The sequence below is a fragment of the Dromiciops gliroides genome, chromosome X (assembly GCF_019393635.1).
Source record: "Dromiciops gliroides isolate mDroGli1 chromosome X, mDroGli1.pri, whole genome shotgun sequence".
Taxonomy (NCBI): Eukaryota; Metazoa; Chordata; class Mammalia; order Microbiotheria; family Microbiotheriidae; genus Dromiciops; species Dromiciops gliroides.
The window spans coordinates 5894450-5919699 of NC_057867.1; the positions used below are offsets into that span (position 1 = coordinate 5894450).

At 43.4% G+C, this 25250-nt stretch overlaps 1 protein-coding gene across 2 annotated transcripts in view; it reads right to left on the bottom strand.

The window, feature by feature from the left end:
* Positions 1–1337: 1337 nt before the first annotated feature.
* Positions 1338–25250, bottom strand: part of TRPC5 (transient receptor potential cation channel subfamily C member 5) — a 173536-nt gene continuing 149623 nt past the window's right edge. Inside the window, exons 9-12 of one of the 2 annotated variants that reach the window (XM_043974289.1) lie at positions 12022–12228; positions 11797–11838; positions 9904–9993; positions 1338–9383 (exon numbers count right to left, since the gene is read on the bottom strand). In XM_043974289.1, the coding sequence (XP_043830224.1) occupies positions 8607–9383; positions 9904–9993; positions 11797–11838; positions 12022–12228 (1116 nt within the window). In that variant the 3' untranslated portion in view covers positions 1338–8606. Of the gene's footprint in view, positions 9384–9903; positions 10000–11796; positions 11839–12021; positions 12229–25250 lie in introns of both variants that reach the window. The other variant, XM_043974288.1, reaches the window with a different exon arrangement.

The following is a 25250-nucleotide window of genomic DNA, read 5'->3' on the forward strand; positions in this document are numbered from 1 at the left end:
AGGAGTAGCAGAAGCTTAGGGGGCAGGCATTGGCTCCTGTCATATTACACATATGGAAGAAAGTTGACTACTCCTTGAATGTCCAATCAGAACTGGCCTTGGATCCTGCTACATGAAGTGTGCATGTTTTTCTTCTAACCATGTAACCAGTGTGGGGCTGGGGTGGGGGTGGGGGTCACATAAAAGGATTAGAATCCCTGTAGTGCACTCAGCAGGTAGTTTCTTCAGGTATAATGTGCCCAAGTGGAAAGACCCGTTCTAGCAGACTTCATGCCCTCCTGCCATGGGATTTCAGCCTACACTCTGAGTCATCTGGGCCAGATGTGCCTGGTGTTTGGGTAGCTCTTTGGGTGAAAGAAAGGGAAGCATTTATTTCTTGTTGGCTTAGGCAGTTGAAATTTTACATGAAGAAGACCTTTATAAAGCACTGTACATGTGAAATCTCATTTCTCTGGACACCACAGTTCAGAAAGGATGTTGAGAAGTTGAAGGATGGTCAAAGGAGAGTGGCTAATGGCACAGCCTGAGGGCTATAGTGGTACTTGGGTAATAGAGAGGAGGGAACCCAGTTAGGCATGATGGGTAGCTTCTCTGCGGACACTCAAGAATAGCATATGAGGCTGCCCCCAGAGATGAGATCGAAGAGCCTCTGAAATACTGATGTCTTAGGCAACTATTTCAGGGACAGTGCATGATTTAGCCCCCTGGGGGCTTGTAGAACCCATGAATGCTGAACTAGGAAATCAATTAAAAAACTTGATTGCTGTGAGGTACTGGTGGGAGACTCAGTTTGAATTAGTCTCTTGTTCTGACTTGTGAAACTTGGGTTCTCTTGTTTTCTTGTGAAGAACTGCAGCAACACACACTAGTAGCTACTTTAAACTGCTCTTGGGGCACCCAGTGGAACAGGGTGTGTGTATGTGTGTGTGTGTGTGTGTGTGTGTGTGTGTGTGCGCGCGCACGCGTGCGCATTTGTGTCTCAGACCCATAAGCTCTGACCCTGTCATTACAATAGAGCATGCATTGTGGGTGCCCAATAAGGGGGCTGGATTTCTAAGATGGGGTCAATGAAGTTTCCCAATATTGTAGTGACCCAGTTTTATGGCCCAGAGCTCCCTTCCTTCTGGAGTTTCAGGGTACTTTATGAATACTAATGAAATCCCCCAACACTTGAAATCCAGGGCTTTATGCATAATGGGGAAAAATGAATTTTTGAAGAGTGTTTTCAAAGTTCCTGTTCTCAGACCACCTCTGCCAATATATGCATCGGTGGGCTCCCTTCTAAGAGTTTCCTTGCTAATTCCCAAGTAAGACACCATATGAAATCCATTCCCATTCATAAATGTTTATTATCAATAGGCAGCTAGGAATGCTTACATCAGAAAAGGGAGGAACAGAACACTTGGCATCCGAATAAGGGGAAGTAGCTGCTTCACGTTTCAGTTTACAACAAATCCAAAAATACACACAAAATAAACACTTTTCTTTTACAAGATTTCATTTTTTTACACTTATATTTAAGGCTGACGTTAACTTTGCACTGAAACAAAAGTGACAGTTACTTAAGTAATGCTACTCAAAGAGACGACATGTAGATTTTTAAGGAGTAGCCCATGATGCCAAGCTGTAATCAAGATGAACATGCCCGACTGGCCTCTCCCTTCCTCATCATTGGGCTCAGAAGCTAAGGTTTTACCTTAAAGTTCATGCAGACAGGCTTTCTATATGTGCCCGTGAAACTGAGACAGCTAGATGAGGAAAAGGGAATTCTTAATGAATGACACCTTGTCTCTCTTCCTCCCTTTCCTAGGCCACACGATATAAACATATAAAGCAATAACACTTGTTGACCCCTGACAAGCTCCCCCCAAACCTGAAACACCTAAATGATGATTTAGCAGCCCTTGGCTTGCTTTTTGCGGCCCTGATTTAGTCAGCTCCATCAGGAGAGGTGTGGCAATTTCAAATCCTCCTCCACACTTGAGAGAGAGAGAGAGAGAGAGAGAGAGAGAGTGTGTGTGTGTGTGTGTGTGTGTGTGTGTGTGTGTGTGTGTGTGCGTGTGTGTGTGTGTATGGTTGGGCCTTGAAAGGGACAAGGTGGCGTCCCTGTTGGTTGAAGCAGGGTTTCATCAATTTCAATCCCCCCTTCCCTTTAGCTGGAGTTGGGGGAGAGGGGGTGGCACCTGATGTCGTTATCCTTTGGGCTTTTCTCAGCCAGGCCCACTGAGCACCAAAAACTGCTGTGTGGCTGTCAGACAATCAGGACCAACTCTGGGCCTGCCCGAACAAAACTTCTTCTCCAGGGGCTGTTAGGAAAATAGTCCTAGTGTATCAGGAAGTCCTACTGCATCGGTTCTCTCTTCAGGGATCAAGCTCTTCTGGATCTCTGAGGTCACAGTGGTAAGTGGCCTTAGTGATTCCAGGAAGAGTGTGGGTAAGATGAGCCCACTGAAAACCTTTAGAACCCCCTGGTCTTTCTCTGGGCATTGACCTGAAAGACAGACTTTGAAACTAGAGCCTCACTGCTCTTTTCCCTTCTCTTGTTCTTCCTGACTGGAAGAGGATGGAAAACAGAGTCCTGTTGAAAGAGCATTTCCAAACCCATTTGGAGAATTCTTGAAGAAAAAGACTCTTGGCCAGGGATTGGCTATTAGCTACCTATTTGAGTGCTACTGCTGGTTTTAAGTTCTTTTGTTCTTTTCTTTCCTTCCTTCCTTCCTTTCTTTTTCTTTTTTTTTAACAAGAAACAAAAGCAAAAAGAAAATACTGAGGGGAGGAGGGAGACAACATGGTGTAGTGTAAAGAGGGCTGGATTTTTGCATCATAGGACCAGGGTTCAGATTCGGACTCTATTCTTGTGCCACTTTGGACTAGTCTCTTCTCTCTGGGCCTCGCTTTCTGCCTCCGATTCCTCTTCGAGCTTTCAGTCTGTGATCTCAGCAATTCCCTCCCAATAATTCCCATTTAGACCACTCATCTCCTCTGCCTGACCCCTAGGTATAATGTTAGTTGGATGCTAAACCATGTACAAAGATGAACTTGAGGGATACAAGGCCTCATCCAGCCACTGACAGTTGGTCTTCCAGAGGAATGCCCTTGAGGCAGCACTCAATTAGGCTGCCTTCTTTGGGGATGGCTCAGAGCACCCCAAAGACAAACAACTTTGTTACTTACTAGCCATACTTCCTTTTGGACCCAAACTCTAACCCTCTTTCCCAATCTTGGCCACCAAATGTTTCAGAATGACATTTGGCTGTTTCCAAAAATCAAATCACACCCTTCACAGCATGGAGATTTCCCATCCTAACAATCTGCTCCAGGTTGGGAGGGCCATTATCAAAGGGGAATGTAGGGGGCAGCTAGGTGGTGCAGCAGATAAAGCACCGGCCCTAGACTCAGGAGGATCTGAGTTCAAATCTAGACTCAGGCACTTCACACTTATTAGCTGTGTGACCCTGGGTAAGTCACTTAACCCTCATTGCCTTGCAAAAAATTAAAAAAAAATTAAAAAAGGGGAGTGCAGACCTCTGTAGAGCATTTATTAAATGCCTACTATGTGTCAGGCATTGGAATTAGGAGCACAGGTAACATTAGGGATACCGAAGAGGATACCTCCCAGTTGTTCAGGTAGCTGCTGCCTTCTTGGGTATCTCTCTACATAATGTATGAGGCAGAAATTTCTTGAGTGCCTTCCTTCCACTCCACATAGAGCACTAAGCAAACAAAGCCTAGCCTTTTCTTCTGAAATTCTTGTACTCAATAAATACTGAAACATAGAGAACTAGCTCCTGAGAAGGGCAGGCTTTCCAATGGCATCTGTCATGGGACCAATGTGTTGGATTGAGTAACTATGGTTGCTAACAGCAAGAGCTCATCTTAACAATCATCTGAAACCCAGCCCTGATCTGACCTGACCTTTCATCCTCATCCAGTTTGAAATAAGCCATCATTTTGATTTGATATGAGCATAAGTTTGTACTCCAATATCCCGAAGGGGAAAAAGAGCACAGTCATTGCCTTCCCCCAAACTCATCTCTGTAATCTCTCCAAAGACACAGATTTCCTTTGGCAATTTACATGGCCTCTTTGCACAGTAGTGCCCTTATTCCTGTCTCTTTGTCAGGGCTCCATTGATGACCAAGGCCCACCAGTTTAGATTGGTGATTCACGAAGGCTCAACCTTTGAACTGTGTGCTTGCAGAGGGCAAGGCAGCTTTGAGCCTCCCCCATCCTACCCTTGCCTCGGTAGGCATGGACAGAAGTTGCAGTCTGATAAGCCTCGAGTTACAGGGTAAGATGCATCTTAGATGGAGGCAGGGAGACAACCGATTTTTCTGTTTGGTTCCATCAGAAACACCTTTGGACCACATGAGCTGCATGGCTGTTCTCTTCATTCAGGCAGTTCCTGCCATGATGGGTGGGCCACTTTGGGATTCTCTAGGCCATGAGGCTAAGCCACTCAGTTTTATATGTTTAATTATGTACATGCCTCTTGAGTGCCACTAAAACACACATGTACACAGACACAGAAGTGCACAACTTACACTGTTAGGAAAAGAAAGTGGAATAGAAACTGAGCCCAAGAGAAGAACAGAAAAGGCAAAGACACCAAACCATTGAGGGCAGGAAGGAACAGACTGAAAGCAGAGCTGAGGGCTCCCAGTGCTCGGGCTAGCTGGGAATGGATTCCTGCTGGGAATTCTGACCTTTGCAATACTTTCCATACTAGTCCGGCAGGAGCACCTTCCTTGCCTGACCCAACCTGCAGCACCTTCATGGCAACCCTAGGCCACATGTTAGCACAGAGAGAGTCACGTCTCAAGTATGCGGCAAGGCTGCAAGAATCACACTTGGTTTTCACCACGAATGCTAGTTGAAAGTTAGCAGATTGTTGGTTGGTTGGTTCTGTTTTACAGGTAAGGTCCTTGGCTTCTAACCTGAGTGCTTGCTTTCTTTCTTTTTTCCCCTATTGTAAAGCCAACAACCTCCAAACTTGATACATCTCAGCTTTGTGACAGTCACAACACTCTACTGCATGCACTCACTTGGGTGAGAATGACTTGAAAGCTGCTGCTTTTCAGAGGAAGGTCATTCTCCCCCTTCTATCTTCTCTCCCCAACAGAAAAGCTCAGTGAGAAGCCAAAGGGACCGAAGAGCCAAGATCATAAAGAGAAGGGGTGGGGTGGGGTGCCACTTGGACAAAATGGGCCCACACAAAACAAAGCAAGGCATAAGCTGCTTGGGTAGGAAAAGAATAAATGAGCTGTTGGGGATGCAGTTGAGGCAGTGTCTCTGTGCTGAAGCCAGTGGTGGAGCACCAAATGGCAGCTTCTACATCAGCAAACTGTGGGGTGGGCACCTAGCCAAAGAATGGATCTCTCTGAAAATCAGTCTAGGATTGTGGTCAAAGAAGGCGGATATGTGCATGTGTAGCCAGTGAATGGTCTGATGGGTTGCTTCAAATGACAGCAGGGCCCTAGCTGGAACCCGGTGGGTTCTTAGAATGGCACCCTGTGGCATGTGCACAGTACTAGTACTGGGGAAAGGGTTACACACCCAGGTCTTGGCATGGGTACAGTAAGATGGGAGCTCTTTCTGCCATTTTGGCTTTGTATCGCCAGTGCCCATCGCAAGGTAACCTGCCCATGGCAGGAGCTTAATAAATACTTGTATTGGTAGAACAGGCCGAGGTCAAGGTCCAGGGCAACAAAACGACTCGGCAGAGGAGTGCCGAATTTTCACCCATGATTTTGTTTTGAAGTACAAGGGCTATGTGTTTTCTCTAGGCCGAGGTGTCTTGCGTGCTGACGGTGCTCACTTGAAGCCCAGATGGAGTGGATGTAGCAGTGTGGAAGTGGCCACTGGGGTCCTTAGTGAACAGGAAGGACACTGTTGTTCTGGATTTGTGCCTCCTTCACAGGAGGGAGACCTAGGCTAAAAATGGCAGCCAGATGAATGTACCTTGCCTGAAAGAGTCTGACTGAGAAGTCAGAAGTAGTCCCTGCATCCCGGGGAAATGGGGACCATCTTTAAGATGCTGCATTTGTGCTTGCAATTCTTCCAGATTCTTCCAGAGCAATGGGTCAATGGAATTCAGGGAGAGTTCTCACTCAAGTGCCTTTTTGGACACCATTCAGTAGTTTTTTTGGAGATTTTTCAGCCTAATAGTGATGCTAAGGATGACTCCTGTTGGGAGAATACATGCTCCTGGAGGATAGGGACTTCTTTGTGTTTTGTCTTCTCTCCACCACCTTGAAAGCAGGAAGACCTGACTTCAGGTCCTCCCTCTGATACGTATTAGCCCCACTGCTGGAGGGAGCGTCCTTTGCCAGCGCGACGTCTGCTCTGATCCCTGGCCCTTGCCCCTGCCTCTAGTACAGGGTCATATGGGTGCTAAAGAGATGCTGATTGAATTGAACAGCTTTATTTTGGACAAGATGCTTTTTCTCACACTAACCCTGTGAAACTTCCGGTCTCATCATCCCCATTGTAGAGGTAAGCTGAAGACAAATGGACACACCAGCAGGTGTCTGTCATGATCACAAGTTTAAACCAAATTCAGGGTCAGAGAAGAGATAAGCAGGAAGCTGAATTAAGCTGCTTAATAACATGCAAAGAAAATTAATGAAGTTTGTATCCAGTCTTGTTCTGATGACTTAATAGTGGGAAGCAGGATAGGCTTTTATGGTTCTGGACTTGATATTTCAGCTCTCAATTTTGTCACGGGTCCCTACACTTTAGAATAAAACCAAACCCAGCAGGATTACACCTTCCCTGGGCCCAGGGATGCTTGTGAGGGCTCTGGCTTAGAATGGAGTTACTGGGAAGAATTGACCCTTAGTATAGGGAGGGGACCTTGAGCCTCCATGCAGACCATGAGTCATTGGGGCAGATGCTGATGCTGATGGAGGCATTGAAATGAAAGCACTTGCAATCTCCTATGTACCATCATGACCCCAACCTGGTCAATGAGAACTTAATGTTTGCTCATCTATAAGGCCCCTGACTGCACAAATGGTGATGTGATTTGATCAGTCGTCAAGAGGGTAGAGGCCACTGATCCATCCACACAGCTGCCTTTGCAAAGAACGCGATGAGATCCAGGACAACGCTACCTGCTTTCTTAGCCATGGACAGCTGCAAGGCTGTTTTTCTCTTCCAAAGATGTCCCCACAGCCTTAGCCACAGGGCCACAGATTGGGGTTTTGTACTATCAAACAGAATGGGAAAGGGAATTCTGGGATATGTTGCTCACAGTAAAATTGCCTGTTAGGAGGTCTGTATCTGGGATGTTAGAAACCTTGCTACTAATAATCAAGCCCAGGTCACTGGCAGGTCATTTGTTAATCGGGTTTGGGGGCAGCTGCTGCTCTGCTTGGACCCCTTTAGAAGAAGTGGAGACCCAGTGCATGCACACAAGCACATGCATCTGAGCCTCTCACCTCCTGGCTTTGGTGTAGCCTCGGAGAGCACATCCTTAGGGTTCCTAATGCCCTGCTCCATTTGGGGCTGGGTCTGGGTCTTCCTCTTCCTCTACATTTGGACCCTTGGTTTGTCTGTTCTGCATGGACCTTCCCCAATCGATTCTGCTCAGCTGCAGCCGCCCAGACTAGGATCCATAAGTATGTTCTCTGGTGTTGCTGTTGCTGCTTTTTTGCTTTTTGTTTTGGATTCTGTTGTTGTTTTGAGGAAACAGTCAATTAAAATAACACAGATGCTCTTTGTCAGATTTTGACACCTTGGCAAGATCCTTTTCTGATGACGATGTTCCCCCTCTTCCCCCAAGACTGTGTTTTTATTTGGGAAAGGTTTTGATTGCAACAATTCTGAAAACGTGCTATAGGCAAGCGTCACGCCAGCCAGCTGAGGAGCTGAAATCATCGTGTGTCGGTTTGGTAGTGCATATGCATCCAAACTGCTAGCTCTCATGTCAGCAACTTCAAACTTCCAGTTTTTACTCAAAGCGCCTTGTCCGTTGCTGGGCAGACCTCACTTCAGCAGTCACAGCTCCGTGAGAACAAAGGGAAGCCGGTAACGGTGGCTTGATGAGAGAGAGCCTTGTGCACTCACTCTGCCAGGTAAGATGTGGAGAAGGTGCCTTCCCTGAACTGACCCGCAGGAGTGAGTGGCTCTGGTCAGCACTGGACAGCAGCAAAGTCAGGCCCAGAAAGAGTCAGCCTTGGCCAGTGGGTACTGGGACTTTGCTCAGGAGCTCCTACAGTGGGATTTCACCCCCCCCTTTTTTTGGGGGGAGGGAGAGGAGAAGAGAGGAAGGGTTGTATGGGAACCTGGAGAAGACAAGGTCAGGAAAAGCAGAGCAAAGGGTTTGAAAGTGCAGGGGACCCCTAAGCTTCGGGGCTTCCTGGTGAACCCCTTCAGTTAGTAGCAAAGATGAGATCAGCATCTATTGGTAGAAAACAGCATAACCAAAACAAATTCACCAAACATTGGAGCGAGAATGAAAGCCAAGTGGGCGGCTCTGCAAGCAGGTGGATGGGAGTGTCCTTTGAGAGTGATGATTCAGAGCCCCCTTCCCTACCCCATCCTCTCTCACCAAGAAAGACAAACATCCTGCCCAGTTCTAGAGCAGCTGTCGCAGGCTGAGCTCAGAGCCGGGTTGTGACATGTTCTTCCTGTCCATCCTTCCATCTGTTCATAAGCAAGTCACAAGCCTCCCCCCACGAGTCAAACACATCCTCGGTGGAGTCGATCAGTTTGGAGTTGGAGGTGCAGATCCTCGAAGCACAGTGGAGAGAACTGGAAGATGCGAGAGGGCATTCACTGCTCTGCCCAGAGGCCCGTGCACTGGTGCTGGGGGCACATGCACCCCCACCAAAGTCCGCCTCTGAGAGGTTGCTCTCACTCTTTGAACAGCTAGCCTCTCCCCTCTCTGGATCCCTCTGGGAATATCTGCTGTCTTGCCACGTGTAGTGCGGCTGAATGATTCCATCTGAAATGGTGTACATCGGCTCGCCACTGGGCTCGGCCAGGTGCCCGTTCATCTTGGAGAACAAGAGACCCAGTCTCTTGAAAGACTCTTTCTTGGAGCTCGACAGTTTCTGTAGTGGATTGCTCATAAAGGAGTGCTTACTTGACCCACTGGTCTTGGGCTTAACTTGCGGAGTGGAGGCAGCGGTCGCACCACCACTACTCGTCTTGGACCCAGTCTTGATTGGAGCCGCCATGCCGTAGTCCCTTTTTTTGCCAGTTAGGTTGAAAGAGACACTCTTGGCTTTGGCCTTCTCCCCCCCACTACCATCATTCGCATCATCCTTCTGGGAGATTTCAGTGCTGCTCGTGGAGAAGCTCCTTCTTTGGGGTTTGCGATTGCCCAAGAGGTCAAGCACCTCGTAACGAAAGCTGGAGATGTCCTGTTTTAACTCCTAGGGAGGTAAGAATAGGCAGTGCGTCCACTTCAGTCTGGGATGGGATGGGGGAAATAACTGGTCTAGTGTCATTAGGCTAGGAAACGTCAGAGAGGTCTGAAATCCCAGCTTTCCTGACACTAAAACTGGCTAAATCTCTGAGGATTCTTTCGGGCGCACTCATCCTCAGCAGCCAATGGGAAATTGGACAATTCGCCTTCCGTGCCTTTCTATGACTCTTACCCTTTTGCCCTTTCTCGTGTCCAAGTCCACCCCTGATCTCCACTAGGGAGTTAGCTCAAAGCTATGATCCCTGCCTAGGGGGTATCAGTATTTCAAATGGGACTCATGAAGACAGAAATCAATGCATTTAAGGCTCCAAAGAATGACAATAACTGGAGAATGTGACAGGTGGTAAAAGTGATGCTTTGGGGGCTGGTATCAGGCAATCCCCCCCACTCAGTGCTGGGCTGTATTCCCAGCACAGCTCAGTGTTCTGGGGGATATACAGAGGAATAAGGTGGTTGGCTCCCATTACCTTAAAGTTTTCTTCTGTGAGTCCCTCGTTTGTTTTGGAGCTTCGGATCATGGCCGCCACGTATCTTTTCACCAAATTCCGTATCACTTCCTGGAACATAAAGCAGAAATTGCACTCACTTCCTTCCTCTTGCCTTGCTAGCTCTCATCTGGGGATTCTCAGCAAGAATTGGTTCCATCTTAACTGCACCAATGGAACTTTTGTCATGGACAGGGACTCCCAAAGGCACTTGCAAAGTCGATCTCCCATGGCACTTAGCTCCGTTTCTGTCTGGTGCACTCACGGTGTAATATTGTGCCTAGGGAATGGCTAGAGGGACTCTAGTGTCGGGGGACGGACAATAAGTCCTAGCACTTGGGGGCTTTGACCAAACAGGATCCTGAGTCCTAGCTCATGCGGCCTGGAGGGTCTGGTGGCTGGAGGGAGGGGAGGGTACAACAGGCCCTGGAGGTGCGCTTGGTGAGTTCTGGGTGGGGTAGTGGCTGGAAAGGGCCCAGGAGCAGAGACCACAAATTGCCACTTGAGGGCAGAGATTCTTCTTCTTTTTAATTGGGTTTCAGATGCTTGGTGCCTACACAGTGCCTTGAACAGATGAGGTGCTTAAATGTTTATTGGATTAGATCAGATAGAGTTAGAGCTTATCTAGTCCGATCCTCTTATTTCACTGAAGGGACTGAGTCCCAGAGAGGGGAAGAGAAGGGATTCTCCTGAGGTCACACAGGCAGCAAGTGGTAGCCTTTTCAGTTCAGAGTTCCTCTTACATTATCTCCCTTCTAGACAAGTTCTATGGGGGGGGGGGGTAGGGACCACATCTTATTGTCTTATCTAAATTTACTATTGTTTCCCTTTCCCCTCCCCACCCCAGCCCCTGTCTAGGGTGCTGATCAGACAACTCCCCTACCTTCTGTCTGGATGTCACCTATATTGTCCTATGGAGGTGTTATTCCCATTGGCTTATCAGAGCAATCTTCATGGTCTGAAAATCGTCCTTTGGGCTGATACCTGCTACTGATACTGAAATAGCCAAGGCTTTTTCCTATGTGGTTGTCAGTGGGAACATCCTTGGTAAACCAAGCTCATTTGCAGAATAGTGGGGGAAACTAGGAAACTTCTAGGACCTTATCCTGTCTGCAGCTGCTGTCACCAAATATATTTTCTGTTTTTCTTGGTAAGGAGGCCAGGCCTCATTTTCACTTTTGGTTTGGACCTGGGGTTTGATCCCTGTTGAGAACTCCCAGTGTGGAAATGCTTTCCACTGATGCAGACAGGGAGCATGGCTGGGCTTTACAGGCTTAGAGAGTTGCCTGGGGTCACTGAGAAATGAAGGAAATGGGGATGGAGCTCAGTTACTGGTCATATGGGGCTTGGAACAGCCCTTCTCAGGGTTGTAGGAGCGTCCTAAGGAAAACTATCTCGTTGTTGAATTAACATCTTCATTCTGGCTTAGCTAAAGTTCATTGTGGCCATGTTGGGAGAACTGAGCATTCAACTTTATTAGCAGGCTTCCGCTGTAAACCAACAAGGTTTCAGTCAGTCAGTGCTTACCACGTGGGCTGGTCTCACACACACACACACACACACACACACACACACACACACACACACACACACACACACACACACACACACACACACACACTGGGTGAAGCCCCGTCCTTTCTCAGGCCCTTACATCCTACATGCATTCCACTTTCACTGAGCAATAGAAAGGTAGGATTTAAGCTACAAAACTCAAAAGAGCCCCCAGCTGGTCCACATGGAGGGGAAAATTCAACCCGAGATGAGTGCATAAACACTTGGAGCCTCTTGCCCGAGCAGAGGAGATGTTGCTTCCAAGCTGTGGGAGCTGGTCAGGAGCTCTTGTCTCGGTGCCAAATTGTTATAGGGCCTTACCTGGTAGTTCTGATTTTGAATCAGGCTGTCAGCGTGGCGTTCCTAGGATCACAAATGAACATGAGCATTACACCAGCAGTCCCCCTCCCACATGCATTGCCAAATTCCTCCCCAGGCCCAAGGAAGGCAGCAGGACACAAACTCAAAGGGCTACAGGCCTCAGGACAGGGAGGGCAGAGCTTGCTTTCGTGAAAGTACCCCCCACCCCAAAAGGAGCCGCCTTACAGTGAACATTTTTAGGTTCCCATGCTTCCTTCCGTTATCCGCTGAGCCCCGGTTGGCATAAAAATGCCTGTGGAACCATTGACCGAGGTAGCAGAAGGACTTGGGGCTTGGGATGATGTTGAAAGGAGGTGGTAAGGTGGCCCCTTCATCAAAGTAACTCATCCAGAGCTTGGTCCGGGCAAATTTCCACTCAATGTCTGCATGATCCTGTGTGTGTGAGAGAAAGAAGTCCAAGGGTTAGGGAGATGACACCTTTGCTTTTTGTACATTCAGTTGCCCTAGGGCATGTGTGACCAGCTGTGTGGACCATAGATTTATTTATTTTGGTGGGGGCAGTGAGGGTTAAGTGACTTGCCCAGGGTCACACAGCTAGTAAGTGTCAAGTGTCTGAGGTCAGATTTGAACTCGGGTCCTCCTGAATCCAGGGCTGGAGCTCTATCCACTGCAGGGCCACCTAGGTGCCCCTGAACCATAGATTTAGAGCTCAAAGTGACCTCAGTCATCATCTAGTCCTCCTAGGGGAGGAACCTGGAGCCCAAGGAGGTTAGGTAGTGAGATAGCAGAGCTGGGATTTGAACAAGCTCCACTAACTCCACTTCTGTTTACTCTATCATTGTGGGTGCTAAGACCCATGTGGCATTCATGAAAGGAAAGCTAGTTTTCCATAGAGGGGCATGACCAAGTAAAACCTCCCAGAATCCTGGATGAATTATGCAGAAGGAGAGGATGCAGTGTGACTCTCCCTCTTCCTCTCCCTCCAACCCTCCCACCCCAGCCCTGAATTGACCTAGTCTCTTCATTTGCTGGATGTCTCGTCTTGCATCTGTGACTAAGCCCATTTTAATTAGTTTCTTGGGTGTTTCGATACTTTGAGAAAGTGGCACATTTGATGGGCCGTGGTAATGACTGGGTTTGTCAAGAGACAAGTAGCTCATTAGTTGGGGATTGTATTTGTGTATTCCCAATCATGGGTTGGCATTCCACTGGGCATTTGTCTCAGCCTAACATCCAGACTGTAATTGTCTCCCAGGCTAAGAAACATTGTCTTAGAAGATAGCAGGGGAGTGGGATGGAGGAAGGAGAAAGCAAAGCCATTTTCTCCCAGTTGCTTTCTTCCTTATTTCTTCCTTATTTCACATTCATAACCAATTAGACCTCCTCTAGAAAGGCTGAAGATTCCTCCTACCATCATAGGAGCTAAGCTTGATATCAGTTTGCAAAGTGCTTACCATCATCCATCAGAGTATTGTCGTCATAGGCAGCCAAGAATTCTGGAACGGGGCTTGACAAAAAAGGAATGTCATGATATGACCTCTCTCACCTAAATCTGATAAGTGGCACAACACTGTGGCTCCTCAGTGCCCAGACTGTGGGTAAACTGTGGACTTAATTCTTGGTCCTTTCAGATTAGCAGTGGAGTGTTTCACTTTGAACCACATCTTTAAATCTCTTTGGGGGCAACGTTGCTCAGCAGTTGGGGTACGGGACCAGTGGGATTGGTCACAAGGCCCATATCTAGACAGGGCTTGTGTTGGGTTATATCTGTGCTTCCCCCATCCTCATCTCCTGTGCCTGAGTGACAGGTGAGATCTTCCCATCCATCTGTTTCTGTCTTCTCTATATGGATATTTCATGCTGGAGGAGTTAATGGTGAGTGGGGGCAACAAGAGGTGCCTCCTTTCCCTGTTCCTCCTCATCCATCTGGGCCATTCTTGAATGCAGAGAGGAAAGAGGAAGTTTAGAGTAGGAGAAAGCGGCTGAGTTTGGAAGTGGAACCATTGACCGAGGTAGCAGAAGGACATTAAATGGACTAAGCAGTTCATTAGGGGCTGCCAAGTAAGACTCGAACAGGCAGGGCAAACTTCTCTTGAGAGCTGGAAAGCTTTGTACAGTTCTGACCCTGGAGTCCACAAACTTGTGGTTTACTCTGTGTGCCTGTATTTTCTGTTGTGCGTTTAGTAATATGATTCTGAGAAGGAATCCCTCGACTTTATCAGAGGGAGGGGGTTGGTACACCAAAAAAGTGAAGAATCCCTGGTCTAAAAGGACCCTTGCCCTTAGATGAAACTGGGAGCAGGTCCTTCCCAGAAGCCTGGACCCTGCTTGTCTGGCTTTAGGCATAGACAGACCCTTACAGAAACTAGAGAAATTGCATCTGGTTCTAGATCTAGGACTCTTCAGGAAGTAGCGCCCTCTGGGCTGGAGACAGGGGGTGCTAAGCCAGAAGACGCAGACACCACAGCTAAGAGACTGATTTTGAAGGAAGTCAGAGAATGGAGATGTTGCCCTCCATTTTGTGGCAAGCTCAATTGGCCAATGGAAAGGACAAAATCCCAAGTAGAAATGGGGGTGGGTGAGTGACAGCACCATACTAACCTTGGCCTTGCCATGTTCTAGCTGGGATTCTGGACTTTTTATTGGTCAGATGAGCTGGCTACAGAACGGAATTTCATTTTGTCCTTTCTCTGATCCTTCATTTTCTCTCACTTCTCATTTTTTAAATTTCCCTTTTACTCCTTTTCTCAAAGAAAAACAGAAAAGTCTCTTTTTTGTCTCCTATTTTCTCTTTCTTTTGTTCTCTAAATAAAACAAAATGTTTCCCTCTTTTCTTTTCCTGTTTCTCCTTCCTCTTCTGTTTTTCCCTTTTATGCCTTTTCTTGTTTTTTTTTCTCTTCTCAATCTGATCGATCCTTTTCCCAAGAGAAACAAAAGCATCCACTAGTTGAGTGGCCAGACGTAGAGTAGTGGTTAATGGTTCAGTGTCAACGTGGCTGGAGGTCTCCAATGGAAAATCCCAGTGATCCATATTTGGCCCTGTGCTACTTAATATTTTGATCAATGATTTGGATAAAAGTATACATGGCAAGCTCATGAAATGTGTTGATGAAACATAGCTATCGGGGCAGCTAGGTGGCGCAGTGGATAAAGCACCGGCCTCAGGAGGACCTGAGTTCAAATCCGGCCTCAGACACTTAACAATTACTAGCTGTGTGACCTTGGGCAAGTCACTTAACCCCAACTGCCTCACCAAAAAAAAAAAAAGAAAAAGAAAAAGAAAGAAAAGAAACATAGCTATCAGGTATAACCAACACCCTAGATGATGGAGTAGGGATCCACAAGGATCTTGGCAGGTTAGATCACTAAGTTATTCAATAAGAACTAATAAGATGGAATTCATTAGGGATAAATTTAAAGTCTTGCACTTAGGGACAAAAAATCAACTTTAGAGGTATGAGATGGGGGGCATGGATAGACAACAATGCTTCTGAAAAAGATCGAGGGGTCTTAGTGGACTGAAAGATCAATAGGACTCAATGTATGTGATGTTGTAGCCCCCCAAAAGATAATGGGACTTCGGGCTGCATTAATTGGAACATATATAAATTATAATTCAATTGTAAGTTATATATGTGCCTGGTGCTACTAGACCTGAGGAAGGGGAAGGAAATAAGCATTTTCATAGTGCCTACTATGTGCCAGACATTACACTAAGAATTTTTACAAATATTATCTCATTTCATCCCAATTTATAGTTGAGGAAACTGAGGCAGACAGGGGTTAAGTGACTTGCTCACAGTTACATAGTAAGTGTCTGAGGCTGGATTTGAACTCGGGTCCTCTGACTCCAGGCCCTGTACTTTGTGCACTGTACCACCAGCTGCCTGGGGAGACAGACCAAATGAAATAGTCCATGTCCTCAAGAAATGTATACACATAACTAAATACAAAATACACACAAAGTAATTTCAGAGTCATTAGGTAAATCACTCTTTTATGCATGAGTTTCTCTGTATCAGTTTAGACAATTCTTTCCAAATTTCTCTGAATTCTTCATAGTCATAATTTCTTACAGTGAAACAACTTATCACAATTTACTCAAATGTTCTTCAGTTTCTTTGAATTAGTGAGCCTGTCTTTCCAGTCTTTCCAACATTCACTATTTTCATCTTTGTCAATCTGATGTTTTAATTTGTATTTCTCTTATTATTAGTGATTTTAGAGAATTCTTTAACAAGGTTGTAGATAGCTTGCATTTTTTTTCTTTTGAGAATTTCCTGCTCAGCTGCTTTGACCACTTATATTTTTGGGAATGGTTCTTGTTCTTAATATTTGTATGAAGTTCCTATATATCTGGGAAAGTAGGTTTCTCCTCTGATTCTAGCTGCATTAGTTTTATTTGTGCAAAACCTTTGCAATTTTATGTAACTAAAATTGCCCATTTATCGTCTTTAACTCTTGTTTAATTCTCTTTCCATTTCTCTCTCCTTTCCCCCATTTCTCTTTCTCCCTTTCTTCCTCTCTCCCTCTTATTCTTCCTTCTTGCATTTCCCACCTTTTCTCTACAGGTTTTTTCAGCCACTTCCCAGTTTGTGGGAACCCACTGTTTTCTGGTTTTTGAAACTACAAAGGCACTGCCATAAATATTTTTTATCTAGACATATCTTTTTGTAGTTGATCTTGGTTTTTTTGACACTTGGAGTATGCTTCCAAAGTGTTTCCCAGAATGCTTGGACCTGTTTAACATCTTGATTAAACATGAGTTAATGTGCTCATCTCCCCACAGTCCCTCCAATATTTGCTATTTTCATCTTTTCTCATCTCTGCCAATGTAATGAATATGAGGTAAAAACTTCATGATTATTTTAGTTTGAATTTCTCTTACTCGTGATGTGAAGAATTTTTTCATAGGATTTAAGAGACTTTCTCTTTTGAGAACTGCCTGTTCCACTTATCTCTTTGGCTCTTGTTCTCAAATATCTGTATCAAGTTCCTATATAACCTAGAGGTTTTTACTGCAGAGATATCTCCCATCCCTGCCTTCCCTCAGTTAACTGCTACTCTTCTAATTCTGTTTGAATTGATTTTTGTCCATATAAAATCTTTTTAATTTTATATAACTGAAATGTCTTATTTTTTGTGATCTTATCTGTCCCTCATTTAATTATTTCCCTATTTATCTTTATTTCTCTTCTCCCCATTCTATTTCTCTTCTTTTCCTTTCATCCTTCCTCTACTCCCTTCCCTTCTTTCCCCACCTCCTATTGAGTCCCCTCTTCCCACAATTTATTCAACTATTCCCCAACTGATAGGCACTCAATTGGTATCCAAGTCTTTGTCACTTACAAAAAGGTGTTGCTATAAATAGTTTTTTCTATATATGATGTCTTTGACCTCTCTGGGATGTATGCTGTTTTTTGTCATTTGTCCTTCATTCTCGAAGAGGACCATGACACCAGGAAGTGATGTCATGATTTGCAATGAATTGGATTGAAGTGAGGCAGGGCTGTACAAGGTCACCAGCCTCATTCTCTCCTCCAGAGCCATCTGGGTCCAGTGACAGTGATATATATATCAGGATAACTTGAGATGGTCCCAGATGTTTAAGGCAATTGGAGTTAAGTGACTTGCCCAGGGTCATACCCGTAGTAAGTGTCTGAGGTGACATTTGAACGCAGATCCTCCCAACTGCAGGGCCAGTGCTCTATCCACTTAGCTACTAGTAATGCTATGGATGGATCAAAGGGTATGTATAGTTGTGTAACGTTGGGAGTACAATTCCAAGATGTCTTCCAAAACTGTTTGACCAACATACAGTTCTACTGGCAGTGCATTAATGTGCTTGTCTTCCTATAGCACCTGCAACATTTGTTATTTTAATATTTTATCTATGCCAATTGTATGGTCATGAGGTAGAACCTTGGAGATGTTTTACTTTGCATTTCTTTTATTCTTGGTGATTTAGAGTATTCTTTCCCATGGTTGAGGATACGTGGTATTTCTTCTGAATTGTCTACTCAACTGCTTCTGCTATTTCATCTTTTGGAGAAATGGCTCTTATTCTTTTTTTATGTTTCACTGTATTTTATTTATTCTGTTAAATATTTCCCAATTACATTTTTTGGAGCAGGGCAATGAGGGTTAAGTGACTTGCCCAGGGTCACACAGCTAGTGTCAAGTGTCTGAGGTCAGATTTGAACTCAGGCCCTGAATGGCTTTTATTTTAAAGTATTTATATATAATCTCTATATATGCTGGGGAACAGATCTTTCTCACAAATATTTGCTGTAAATATTTTCCCCTTGTTAACTGCTTCTCTTCAAATTCTAGCTGCATTGAAATTGCCCTTTTTATTTTTGATCACAAATATCCTTCCATATCTTTCTGTCTTCACTTCTCCTCTCCATCTAATCCCCTCTCTGTCCTCTCCTTTCCTCTCCCTCCACAATTTGTTCAACTCTTTACCAGTTGATGAACATCTACTTTGTTTCCCAGACTTTGATATGACAAAAAGTGTTGCTGTAAATATTGTTTGTGTACATCGGCCAGTTCCTCATCTTTGATTTCCATGGGGGTTACAACCTGATTAATGGCATTTCTGGGGTTAAAAGATATGTAGTTTTGTGAATTTGGGGATATGATTTCAAAATGTTTTCCAGAAAGACTTAGCCAAGTTAATCCACTAACCATGCATCCATGTGTATCTATTTTTCCATATGTCCTCCAGAATTTTCTATTTTTATCTTTTCTCATCCTTGCCAATATGAGAGAGGGGAGACACTTCAAAATTGCTGGCTTGCATTTATCTTATTATTAGTTATTTATAGCTTGTATTTCTTCTGAGAAATGGCTTTTGTTCTTAAATATTTGTATCTTGGATGTCACAGAGGCAGCATGGCATAGTGAACATGGGGCTAGCCTCAAAGCCAAGAAGCTGTGTGTCCCTGGGCAAATCGCTCTGAGACTATAAGCTTGTAATAGTGGAGGATGTTTCCTAACTGTGACCTCCCTATACCACCAAATCACAAGTCCAGTCCTTAGCCTTTTAAAATCTTTTTCATCAAAATGTGCCGTACCTCTTTCTTTCCTTTGCAGAGTGGGAAGGGGAGGAAATAAGTGTATAACACTGTCATTGGACTTGATTGATGCGTTTCTTGCTTTTATTGAACTTCTTTTATTTTTTCCACTTCTTTAACATTTATTAAAGGAGATGGCTATATGAGTAGGGGATAATGGAAGTATAATAATAATAGCTAACATTTATATATCACTATGTGCAAGGCACTGGGCTCAACACTTTACAAATATCTCATTTGGGAGTGAAGCCAAGATGGCAGAGTAGAGGCATCAACCCAGCAGAATTATCCCAACATTTCCCTCCAAATTCAAAATAATGTCTAGTCTAATTCTGGAGCAGCAGAGCAAAAAAAAGATTGAGGATAGATATTTTTTCCACTCTAAAACAACTCAGGAGGTTGACAGGAGAGGTCTGTGACACCAGTGATAGGCTGGCCTACATGTGTATGCAGCAGCAACACCAGCACCAGGCCTTGAAAATGACCAACAACAGCTTCAGCAGCTCTCAACCCAGAGATGGTAGCATGATCAACAACAGCAGCATGAAAAACCTGAAGCTTGGGACAGTGCCTGCCCGCTCCCAGGTGAGCAAAGTCCAACTTTAACTGGAGCCTAACAAGAATTCCTGGAACAGTTAAGAAAGGATTTTTTAAAAAATCAAATAAGAAAGTTAGAGGAAAAATTGGGGGAAATTATGAAAAAAGAATCAACAGCTTAGTAAAAGAGGCAAAAATCCCTTAATACCTTAAGAAATAGAATAGACCAAATGGTAAAAGAGGCACAAAATTTCACTGAAGAGAATAACTCCTTAGGAAGCAGAATTGGCCACATAGAAAGAAAATAATTTAATTAAAAATTAAAGAAAATAATTAGAATTGGGCAAGTGGAAGCTAACCCTGGTGAAACATCAAGAAACAATAAAATAAAGTCAACAGAATGAACAATGGAAGAAAATGTGAAACACTTCATTAGAAAAACAATTGACCTGGAAAACAGATAAAGGAGAGGTGATTTAAGAATTATTGAATTACCTGAAAGCCATGATCAAAAAAAAGATCCTAGAGATCATATTTCCAGAAATTTATGAGGAAAACTGCCCTAACATCTTAGATCCAGTAGGTAGAATATGAGAGAAACTTCACACAGTTCTGGGCAATTTAATAATTTTTAATAGGGCCATCAAGTTATTAGTAAACGTAGGTGTTCCTAAGGGGTAGCAATCAATTCTGATTGGATAACACAATAAAAGGTGAGCTGTATTAAACTGAAGGGCTGAGAGTGACATCATGTCTCCCTTGGACAGAGAAACTATCTAGCCCAGACCACTGACAACTTTGGTCTGTGTTTTCAAAGGGTTTTCTGGCAGAGGCATATTGAAGGAATTAGGCGAAGTAAAGGATTGGGTGTGTCATTGAAAAAAAGGTCTCTGAGCAGAAGCAGGAAGCAGACAGGTAAGTAAAAAAAGCAGGGTAGAAAGTTCTCCCAATAAAGTAGTTTTTTTGGGGGGTGGGGTGGGGCAATGAGGGTTAAGTGACTTGCCCAGGGTCACACAGCTAGTAAGTGTCAAGTGTCTGAGGCCACATTTGAACTCAGGTCCTCGTGAATCCAGGGGTGGTGCTTTATCCACTGCGCCACCTAGCTTCCTGCCAAGAAAGTAGTTTTAATTTCAACTTTTGATTTCTGGGTCACTAAGGCTCTGTTTGGTTTGTCTCTGTGTGAGGTTTTCTAAGATTAACTTAAGTAAGGGAAATGAAAAAGCTGTGTGAGACTCTCCCAGGAGTTAGTTTGGGAGGTAGAATTAGAGAAGGGAGCTTTTTAAAAAAATCTAGAGCAGGGTTTATTGAAACCCAAAGCTGCTAAAAGTAGGAAGATAGATACTGACTGAAACCACGAGTTCATCTGGGTCTGGATCTGGTCGTTGCATCTGGCTGCTGCTTCTGTACAACTGGGTTTCCTGGTGATCTCAGGACCAACGATGATGCTGCCGTTGGTGACGTTGAAAATATATGACCTAGCCCAGCCATGAGTGTCCCTGCCACCATGATGGAAATAGATGTGACAGACTCCTGGGGGATAGTTGGAGAATGTGTGGGAGACCTCTCTCCACTCATAGTTGCTCCTTCGATCAAACACCACCTCTGAGAGTTTGAACATATCCAGGGTTTTAAAGTCATCAGATAGCAACTGCACTTAGATATAGTAGTTGCAGAAACAGTAGAATCTAGAACAAACCAGTCCTTGATCATAAGGTCTGGCTTCACTATGTCCATTAGTTCTTCACAATAGCCTTTGGCTTTCAGGTTCACCATCTGATGCTTACTTTGGGAGAAAGCATTTCCTGACTCAGGAGTCTGGAAACTCTTTTCCGTGGGGTCCAGGTATGTCCTCTACAATCCAATAGTTTTTCTTCTCTCTGCTCATTTATCCACAAATTCAACCCATCTTCACCACAGGGGTTGCGGACCAGGTTCTTCTGGAGTCCGCAGTGGAGTCAGCTACTGGCTGGTCCCAGTCCTTGGAGATGAATCCCTCTCCCTGGCACTTGCGTTTCCACAGGGACACCTGGTTGATGAGGTCCCTCCAGAGGCTGCAGACTGGCCGGTAGTGCCTCAGCACCTTCCAGGCTGGCACCAGGGAGAACAACTCCAGGAGGACTTCCTCAGGCAGCTCATTGACGCTGGCCATGGTGCTGTTTTACTTTGGTGTTCCTCTCTGGTCTGCAGCTCTTCTTCCCCTCCTGAGGATTTAGGATCTGTTTGGGAACTTTCTTTCTGAGTAAAAACGCCAAGTTTTTTTTAATTTGGTGGGGCTTTAACTGGAGCTCTAAGTTGATAGCATCTCAGACCAAGCAGCCTGTAGCTTGGCTGTAGCCTGCAAGAGTTGATTCTTAGGATCAAGCCCATCATCTCAAGTGAGGTTAATTAATGAGCCACTTAAAGCCACTTGGATTATGTTTAACTTAAATCTAGAGAACTGTCTTTGAGACATATATATGAGACATCAGGGCGATTGTGTTTAAAACGACAAAAATAAGCTTTTTTATTTTTTAAGACACTTTGATCAGGACTTTTATGTCATAGACTTAAATACAGTCATTTTATTATTTCAGCAATGTGTTTAAAATGTATGTTAACATTGCAAAAGCTGTTTTTATAAGTAATGTTGGTAAAAATTGTGAGAGAAATGCAACTCTCTTGATCTGTAAATAATTGTTAACACTCTCCAGATTCTAAAAGGTGAAGAGTAGCAGAACAAAAAGGAGGGTGAGTATGACTTTTGATTCGTAATTTGGGAAAATGTTTATGTCAAGTAGGCAGTCAAGCTTTTTGTAAGTAATGTTTTAGGAGTCAAAATGGAGGACATTGGGCATTCTGAGCCCCTCTCATTCCACTTGGCATTTTCTGTGATAATGGAGCAAGGAGGAATCTGATAAGATCGTGTTCCTAAGTGTGACAAAACTTATAATTAAAATCTGTTAATATACTCCCACTTTTAAAATCTTTTGCAGTAGATTAGCTGGAAATAGTGAATCTCATAATATGAAATGCTTAGAATAAATAGCCCTTGTATAAAATATAATACTAAATTACTGAAATTATAAGTTGAGGATTTGTATTATAACGTTTGGAAAATAGATCCAGGTGTCATTGAATTTATTCTGGCTTCGTTTTCAGTGAAATTATTATTATTATTATTATTATACTATATCAAGAAACTTGTTAGTTGTGTGGTTTTAAGATAAGTTGCCTCTGTTATGTGATTATAAAGATAGATATATATGTATAAAGATAATGCCTAGGGGGCAGCTAGGTGGCGCAGTGGATAGAGCACCGGCCTTGGAGTCAGGAGTACCTGAGTTCAAATCTGGCCTCAGATACTTAACACTTACTAGCTGTGTGACCCTGGGCAAGTCACTTAACCCCAATTGCCTCACTAAAAAATTAAAAAAAAAAAGATAATGCCTAAAATTAATTTGATAGTTCACTGTATTAGAAATATTGTTAGAAGTATGAATTTTTCTTTAATTCTTTTGGAATATGTATTTAACTGTTAAAAGACTGATAGAATAATCAGGAGCAGATTAGCAACTGGGTTAGGGTGTCAGTATTTTAAGATTTCAAGATCTAGACCTATGCTTACCTTAGGTAGTTAAAGTGCAGTGATTTGACTCCAATTAAGAACTAGAAATTGCAAAGGAAAAGATTTTGAGAAATCAGCCTTTAACCAGCTTTAGTCTGGGGGTAAGGGTAGATAATCATCTGGTTAATCATGTCCACCTACCTTTCAGGATAACTCTGTGGGAAGGCCTTATTAAATCTAACACTATAAATATTGGATATAGTTATTGTGGTCTGTGCTTATTACATACAAATCTTAAATGTTCAATTATTTAATTATTATTTTAGTTCAACTATTTAAGTCATTCTGTGAAAACTCTTGAAGGTTTCTGCCTGGGGAAACTGGCCATGCCCTGCCAGCATTAAATCAAATTCCTTAGGTTTCTTTGCTGAAGTACACCGTGGAATCTTGATGAGAATGGCTGATTTCAAACTGTCTGTAAAACTTTATGTGTACTTCTAGTATATGCAGCTTGGAGTTTCCAGGAGGATAGGAATGCAGAGTTGGAATGCCATTTATCTGATTAGTCCCAAAGGTGAAGGAGGTAGGGAACTGGGAAGCAAAGAAAAAGTTTATAAGGAGCTGGGAATTGTTACTACATGTCTTTTAAAAAAGGACCTCAGTTTCCTGTTCTGTAAAGGGATAATAATAGCACCCACCTCCCAGGGTCTTTGTGAGAACCACATGATTATAATGTGCTTAACACAGTGCCTAACAAAGGGAAATGCTGTATGAATGTTTTTATTATCTCTTTAATTAGATGTAATGGCTTCATACTTGATAACTTTATATGGATTTTTAAGATGTGATCAGTATACAGTGCCAATGTTGATGAGGTGAATGGTAATGAATGAAAGGTAATTTGGAAGCGCATTCACCTGAATTGAGGCCACCTGATTCGTAATGGATTTTGTTTCAAAGATTCAAATACATGGGGCAGCTAGGTAGCACAGTGGATAAAGTAGATTCAGGAGGACCTGAGTTCAAATCCAGCCTCAAACACTTGACACTTACTAGCTGTGTGACCGTGGGCAAGTCACTTAACTCTCATTGCCCCGCAAAAAAGATTCAAATACATAATATTGTTTATAATATTATTTCTAAATTTTCTTATGTTGTGTAATCTGGTAAACTACAAGTAATTTCTCTTATAATCTAGATGTTAGATTAAAATGTGTACTGTTTTTTTTTTAAAAAAGAATGATTGGGTTAGGAAGCTGTAAGGTCATTTTATCAACCCTGCTGACCATGTGAATATGTGACCATACTCTGAAGCACTATAATTAAGAACTTATAAACTTCCAAGTTTTGTCCATATTTAAGAGGAAGTTTCATGTAAAATTATTTGGCTATCACATATGAAAATTATGAGATTATAAAAACTCCAAATACTTAGTTAATAATGTTAAAGCCTATAAAGTATGAATATAGTATTTTAGTCTTTTTTTTTTTTTGCGGGGCAATGGGGGTTAAGTGACTTGCCCAGGGTCACACAGCTAGTAAGTGTCAAGTGTCTCAGGTCGGATTTGAACTCAGGTACTCCTGAATCCAGGGCTGGTGCTTTATCCACTGCGCCACCTAGCTGCCCCCTGAATATAGTATTTTAAAAGGAAAATTGGTAATTGTACAAAGAAAAGACTTTGTAAAATCTCCTTTGTAAACCTAGAAAGATTTTTGGAACTCTCTACTTATAAATTCTTATCAACCCTGTGCAAGAGTTTTCTGTGTTGGGGAATTCGTACTGAGTAAATGGGAATCCTTACACAAAATGGAGTTTGCTTCATCTAAGGAGAGATAGAGATAGAGATACAGAGGGAGACAGTGACCTGTAAATATAGATCTCTATACGTATTGATTTGGAGGGTTACAGCAATTGGCCAGTGTTGATTTTCTAGGGGTTTAAGTGAGTTATTACATCTTCACTATCCATGTGGGATTCTAAAGTGTAATTATTTTTCTTGATTTTTAGTGATATATTTAAAGAAAAAGGAAAGAAAAAAATATTGAGTAAAATTTTGGTAAACTCTGTTATTGTGTGTTCTTTTTGGCTCAGAAAAACTGAATCTCCCCCCCCCCTAAACTTTTTTGACTAGAGGGAGGTGGTAATTAGGAATTTGTGATGATTAGGAATTTATTGGGTCGTTATGGTACTTTTGAAATTTATTTATGTTACTTAAAGACAATTTGATTTGGATAAATTCCAATTTTAAAGATTTATTTTTGCTTTATGGGTGAATAAGAGAGAGATCTGTCAT